Here is a 7860-nt window from a genome sequence, read left to right on the forward strand (position 1 = left end):
GTTGGGCATGGCTCGGTTCACTTTACAACGGATTATTCGCATTGATTTGCATTTGTTCCCGTACAAAATTCAATTGACGCAAAGAATGTTGCCTGCGGACAAGCCTCGTCGATTGGAATGGGCCCAAAGGGCCCAAAGGTCCGTCGAATATGGGCAACCCTGTATAAATCGATTCAGAATTACATTAAAATGTATGTACCAAATGTGAAAATAATGAGTAATATAGAATAATAGGCTCTCTATTGTATATCTTTTGAAAAGTCATGAAAGATACTACATGGTTTTCAATTCTGTTAGAGGAGGACTTAAAATGGTCGTTGTGACCGAACTTTAACCCATTTCTTTTCCTTTTTTCTAACGCCACTCTTTGAAATTAAATTAAAACCACACACATTCCATTTATTGATCGAAGAGAAAAGGAAAACGAAAGAAGAAGAAAAAAATGCTGAGATGGACGACACTCATGGTTGAATGAAACCAAACTTTCAACCCAGAAAGAAATCCCTGAAACAATTGTCAAATGTTAATGTCAAACTAAAACTTACAAGATTCTTTCTTTTTCTTTTTTCCGTATCATTGCAGTTTGTTGGATCAGCAATAGCAGCATCACCATCGAGTGGAATTGAAAGATAGGACGATACACACTCACACGGCACAATAGCTGCTCCATAAAACTTTAGCCGCTACCTCTCTCTCTAGTCGACAGACAATTGCTGTGAAAGCAATAAAAGTGATTCAATTTTCTGTGGTCAGGTTGGAGGATAGCACAAACAAACAAGAACAACAACAGCAACAACAACAATAGTTCATGTTAACATCGACGTTAACAAAGGTATAAACAGCAACAACAACAATAACAACAACTATAGATACAGCTTCTGGCCACGTATCATCCGCAGCGCCAGCATCAGTATTGGTATCCACTCAAAGCATGACAACAAGAATCATGAGCAAAAGTATTTCATCGGCAGGTGCTGGTGGTAGTGGCCTAGGTGGAATTCCTTCAAACTCTCGGGCACCACCAACTGCAACCACAACAACAACGGTAGCAGCAGCGACCTCAGCAACAACTTCAACGACCACAATTACCTCAGATCCGGGCATTTTATGCTTCCATCATTGCAATGTGAAAGTTTTCTGTTTTACCTTGCCACACATTTGTCCACAATGTAAAACGGCACTGGACACACATCCCAGCAGTGGCCTAACAAACAAACGGCACAAGTCCAAGAAACGGACTTCAGCTACAAATAATGCCCAAACGGCCACCACCACCAAAGGACATTATGGCCACCGTCATGGCCATGATGTTAATAATGCCAATAAACGTGATAATCATGATGATGATGATGATGATCAATGGCACAATGGAAATGACCAACAACATCAGGCCACAATGGATCAGGACAATGATGATAAGGATGACGATGAAGATGACAATGACAGCGATGACGAGGAGAATTCAAATGATTCGATTTGTCGTATTATGGACAGCCGCCTCTTGCCATTTCGTTTGCCTTATCCATTTGTTCGGGCCAATCAATATCCTTGTGCTATAGTCTTACGTCCCACCACAGGTGATTTTCTCAAGTGAGTAGTTTTCTGCTTTGTCTTTATGTTGTCATTCCTTATATTAATATTCCATACCCGTTTACCTCCCATTCGGAACTTTTTTTTTTTTGTTATTGAATACGTTTTTCAATTTATTTCCCATGGCTGGAAATCCATACTTAAATCAATTATATTCTTGAGTACAATTTTTCGTTTTCCCTTTCTTTTGCTCTATTTTATCTCTCTCCCTCTCTTATGTCCCTTTGTAATGGAATATTTTAATGTATATGTGTGTGTGTGTGTGTGTGTCTCCTTTCAGTGATTATAATAATACCACGGATTTGCATATTGCTGTGACAACATCAACCGGCTGCGTTGTGGAATTTGATCGACATGGCTTACGACGCCATCGCACGGCCAATATGTCAGATTGGTGGCAATGTCTATTGGTGGGCGATGTACCAGAGCCCTGGTACGATTATTGGGATCAAGTTTTATTTGAGGTAAGTTGTAATGCGAAAGCGATTTGTATGCAATTTTCTGAATTGTCGCCTGATTTAATGTGGATGGAAGTGTCGAATGTCGAAGTGGTAATTTGACTAGGACTTCACTTTTCAAAATTAGAGTTTGGGTCGAGTAAACATTTTTTATAAATTTAATATGTTCGTATAGAACAGTTTAGAATGAAAATGAGAGCTGGCGATCCTTAAACACCTATAGAAAAAAGCCGTGATTATAGGCTAGGCGATCCTTAAAGAGAATTGCCAGATATAGGGGACCAAAATGTTTCACTTCATGTAATACTGATACAGTATTGGAATATGCAAAATTTAAAGAAAATAAAATGAAAATCCATTTTTATGCGAAAAATTAATCAAAGTTTCAATCTTGTGTGAGGGTGGTGCACAAAGATGTGGACCGATAAATTCCATATTTACATCAGATCTCTGGTTGAGATATACATTTCAAGTTGGAAAAGAATCCATGACTTGTTTGGTATATTTATGAGATATAGAAATATGGGAAACTGTGACCTTTTCTGGGAGAGGTACCACAAAGTTTGGGTCGATATCTGTCATCTTCCTAACAGTTTTTGGGCTAGTAAAAATATGGGAATGTGTGAAGTTTAGAAAGAATCAGATGTTTAGTTCGCATTTTATGATATTTGGGTTAATTCACTTTTTTAACCCTTTGTGGGGGAGGTACCGGAAGGAGTGGACCGATATTGTCCGTCTGCGAACTCGATCTAAATTTCACAATAATGTTACGATGTTCCGAGTTTGGACCAAATCGCATACAGACGGACAACCATAGATCAGCTTTAAATGTCCTGACATAACTTTGAGATGATATAGATTCAAAACTAAATATAATGGAGGTATAAACATGTGCGGGTTTCACCAAATGTCGTATTTGCTTTCAGGATAAATCCGGTTTAATATGGCAAAGCCACATAATTTTAACTTCTATTACAGATAAGGTGCACAATTAACGTGAAATCAGATATAGATATAAATGGAAGCTATATCCAAATCTTAAACGATCTCGATAAAATTTGGCAGAAGTATTTCTAAGCTCTATCTGATATCTGGTGTGTATATGGAGGCTATAGCTATATCTGAACCGATTTTCATCTAATTTTAAGTGTTTGCTTCTATGTTGAATTCGACGATTGTGCCGAAATGCATCCTATTTGGATTCTTCTTTGAGCCAAACAAATGATTTGTGGAAAATTTCATCTCAATCGGATCATAGGACATAAAAAAATTAATAAAATACAATATTAACCATTTCGGAAAACACCTCGTGTCGCCCCTTTGGCTAGAAGAAAATAAACCTAGTGAAATCCAAAAATATTAAATTACAAATAACTCGGTTGGAAATTAAGACAGAATCCCTTAAACTTCAGAAATAAGGAAGTATGCTTATACGGTAGTACTTCCTTTTGACAGAAACCTTCGAAATACCGAAAATCGGAGTTGCGACTGCGATATTATATAAACGACCCATATAGTAGTTTTTAGTAAGGAGAATATTGGCCCAAAAGTACTTGAAATCCCAAACTTAAATTGAATCCTCTCTTTAAAATTCGCACATTCCAGTATGTTTACCATGTGACTAATCAATCCACTCCATCAATTACCTCCCACACAAAGCGTCAACCTTTTGAATAATTATAAGTCTTATAAAATGTGATATAAGAGTCCGATTGTCTTCAAATTTCATACATCATTGGTGTAAAGATGGAATATATCGGTCCACTCCTTCTAGAACCTCCCCCAACAAAGGGTCAAAATTTTGAATATCAATGAAGCTCATAAAACGCGAAATTTACATCCGATTCCATCTCAATATATCCATCAACAGAAGATCTGTTATAAAGATGGTAGAGTTCGAAGTATTTCTTCTGATAAACCCCTCCCCTCCCACATAGGCTTCAAGATTTTGAAAAACATTGCATGAAAGCCAAAAATGTCGAATTGGTCACCTTTGGGACTAATTATGACCTTTAAACGGCTAATGAAACCGTCACACGCTGCCCGAATGTTGCTCTGCGGTATTTTGGCCCATTCCCGGCGAATCGCTTCTTTGAGATGATCGACACTTTGTTATTTTTTAGTGCCAACCTTACTTTCCAAAATACTCCAAATACAATAGTCCAGCGGATAGTTATCCGAAGATTTTGGTGGTGGTCATTTTGTTCGCTGGAAATGAATCGAGGAACCTCATTTTGTAACCATTCTTGTGGGGCGCGTGCTGAGTGCGATGGTGCTGAGTCCTGTTGAAATGTCACCTTCAGAATATTTTCGCGATAATATTCGGTATTTATTCTGATGCCACGGTCGATCAAGTCGCTTCTTTACTTGTCGAACCATTTCAGCTTATGTTGCTGTTTTCTTCCGTCCACCTTCTTGACGTCGGTTTACGCTACCAGTGTCACGGTAACGAGCGATGGTACGAGACACAAAAGATTTATTCACATTTAAGTGCTGCAATAGCCACTTGTGGTTTTCCAGCCAAATATAAAGAAATCACACTATCACGCTTGAATTCCATCACGAATAACTTTTTTTCTGGAAAATGCTCACCAAAATTCTTCTGTATGCTTGTAAACAATGAGCTGTCACTAGAATGATTTTAACAGCTGTCGGACGAGTGGCTTGGAAATGACAGGATTTTTGAGTTGGTTGCAGTTTTTTCATCTCACCCCGTACATATGCATTTTGTCAGTAGGCAGGTTAAGTTCGTATATGGCCATGTCGGTCCACGTTTTAACTGTACCTCTCGATATTCGGCATTTTGACGATTGTTTAGAATTCTGTTCTAAGAGTTTGTAACGAGTTTTTCCCCTGTGGCAAAACATTGTCTATATAGATCCTCGTTTTTTATAGAACTCATACAGCGGTACATCCCGATACTCGGGGATTTAGGAATTTAAGCCATATTTTTAAATGGAAATGTTTGAAATGCGATTCGTAGATTAAATAATGGGTTCCACTTCTTGTGAAAATGTTGTCTATATAGGTCCACGGTTCCCTGTAGCCTCCATATAACGGTACTTCCCGATATTCGATATTTTGACGATTTAGATTTCATTTTCAAACGGAATTTGGAAACTTAAAGTTTATAATTGGTTCTACCTCCTGTGACAGATCATTGCCTATATAGGCTCAGGTTTTGTTAAAGCCCCCATGTTTCATTACTTTCCAATATTCGGCATTCTGATAATGATTTGAGCCACATTTTTCAGGGGAGTCGTATAAAATTCCGTTTGCGAGAGTAGGCTGATTATTTCTTTATCACTCGTAAGTCGGTACCTCGACATAACGGAATTTTTAAGACTTTTTACCAACCGATTTCACTGGTAAAAATCGAAGTGGATCCGATATTCAATACCGATTCTTTTAATTTTAAATGTTTTCTTTATCTTATGGCGGAGGGTATTAAAAGTTCGGCCCGGAGGAACTTAATGCGTTTTTACTTGTTTAATATACATTCTGTTGATTTAAAATTGCAAAAAATGTTGGAATGTGCAAAGTTTTGAATGAAACTTGTCCATATTGAGGAGGTGCCAGATATTCGGACTGATACACTAATGGACGGAATAAAATAAATGGGTAGATGGACCCCAACATTTATTTAAAAAGAGATGGGATCCTTTTTTATATGAAACACAATTTTCCTTACCTTTTGAGGCATATTTAAAATAATCTGAATTATATACTCCAATAATACCTGCGATCTCGAGATTAATTTTTAATGATTTCTTTATAGAATACATCCAAGGTAGTCCTTAATTCCCATTTTTCCATCGTTTCTTTCACATTTCTGATACCTTTTTATCCCCTTTTAATAACCCCACACGTTTTGACGCTCGTTGCTTAAATCACTCGATGTCATAACTTTAATCCTCCTCAGCCATGGCATGACATGGTGAGGACCAAACCGAAAACAACTGCATATATAATTTTGCATACATTATGAACGACCACATACTAACTCTTTTTTTTTTCTTTCACCTTTTTCTCTTCCTCCTCTTTTTCGGTTGGATTACCGTCCAATAGGTATGCCAGCAGCCGGACAAGTGGACAGTGTCACATTATCACGAGGATAAGCACAATTGCTACACTTTTGTGTTGACCTTCCTGCAAGCTCTGACATACGATAAGTTAAGCGAAGCGGCCAGCAGTAAAACGACATTCTGTGAAAAGTATATAGTTCCTAGGACCACAACAGCTGGCAAGTATATTTCATTGTACCGGAAGTTGCGTGATACCGGTATTTATGTGCATCACACCAATCACAATAAGTTGCGTTATGGCGGTGGCGGTGGTGGTGGTGCTGGTGCTGGTGTTGGCAGTAGCAGCAGCCGAAGTAAAATGGGAAAGCATCATCAACAACACTACCAGCAGCAAGAGCATAAATTTAACAATTCTGGAATTACAAGCAGCCAAATAGCAACGCCAACAACAACAAAGAGTTCCATGCTTTCCTCGTCGAAACACCAAATGCAACAACAGCAGCAGCATCAACAACATCCAACTCAGAATCAAAATCACCAACAGCAACAGCAGCATCAGCACCATCACAACAGTATTATATCACGCCCGCATTCTAAACTCTGCACAATTGAAGAATAAAGAGACCCCCGGCTTAGAGCATTAACTCGGGTTGCAGGCATTCGTTATAGCATTGAATAGCATTGTCTGTGGGTTTATTGTTTGGCCTGCCTAGGTATTTGTCTATGTCTATTGTTTTCCGACCGCTTGTCCAATTCCACATCCGTTGCTCCCCTTCTTATTGAAGTAGCCAAACATGCTGCACATATGCCTGTTGCCAATTTTAAGTTACAGTGGTTTGAAATGAAGAAAAATATGAAAATAATGTTTGTACAGCCTCATAGATTAAGTAAGATTTTAAGGAATATTCATTGTCCAGCTAAAATAGACAATTGTACACAAAAGTTATCTGGGAACCAAAGTCGAGTTTTTATACCCTCCACCTTGGAAAGGAGGGTATATTAACTTTGTCATTCCGTTTGTATAATCCCTGAATATTCGTCGTAGACCCCATATGGTATACATATTCATAATCAGAATAAGTAAAAAAAAACATTAAGTTCAGCCGGGCCAAACTTTTTATATCCTCCACCTTAGAAACATTAGAAGAAATGTGGCAAAAACCATTAAAATACCGAATTTCGGGTGGGACCGTTATATGGGGGCTACACCAAAACGTGGACCTATAATTACAATATTTCGCCACACGAACTAGGACCCATTATGACCCACAAATACTAATGTTTAGACAAATCAGTGAAAAAATGTGGCAAAAACCATCAAAATACCAAATATCGGGAGGTACCGTTATATGGGGGCTATACCAAATCATGTACCCATACAAGCAATGTTTCGCCACCGGAGCTGGAACCCGTTATGACCTACAAATACCAACTTTCAAACAAATCCGTGAAAAAATGTGGCATAAATTATCAAAATACCGAATATCGGGAGGTACCGTTATATGGGGACTATACCAGAACGTGAACCGATATATCTCATTTTCAATTCCAACCATCCTAGACACAATGCAAATTGCTCTGCTAAATTTTGGCGCTCTACGTCAAATAATGTGAGCTGTATCGTGATTTCAACTGACAGACAGACGGACAGACGGCCATCGTTAAATCGACTAAGAATTTTATGCTGATTATGAATATATATACTTTATGGGGTCTAAGACGAATATTTAAGGATGTTACAAACGGAATGACAAAGTTAATATACCCTCCTTTCCAAGGTAGAGGGT

At 38.2% G+C, this 7860-nt stretch overlaps 1 protein-coding gene across 1 annotated transcript; it reads left to right on the top strand.

Moving 5' to 3' along the window:
• Nucleotides 1-587: 587 nt before the first annotated feature.
• LOC101900797 (uncharacterized) lies at nucleotides 588-6744 on the top strand. Its single transcript, XM_020037671.2, has 3 exons — nucleotides 588-1590; nucleotides 1871-2054; nucleotides 6117-6744. The coding sequence occupies exons 1-3, from the start codon at nucleotides 932-934 to the stop codon at nucleotides 6690-6692; spliced, it is 1419 nt and encodes a 472-aa protein (XP_019893230.1). The 5' UTR covers nucleotides 588-931; the 3' UTR covers nucleotides 6693-6744.
• Nucleotides 6745-7860: the final 1116 nt, after the last annotated feature.

This window comes from Musca domestica, unplaced genomic scaffold, assembly GCF_030504385.1.
Source record: "Musca domestica strain aabys unplaced genomic scaffold, Musca_domestica.polishedcontigs.V.1.1 3, whole genome shotgun sequence".
Classification (NCBI taxonomy): domain Eukaryota; kingdom Metazoa; phylum Arthropoda; class Insecta; order Diptera; family Muscidae; genus Musca; species Musca domestica.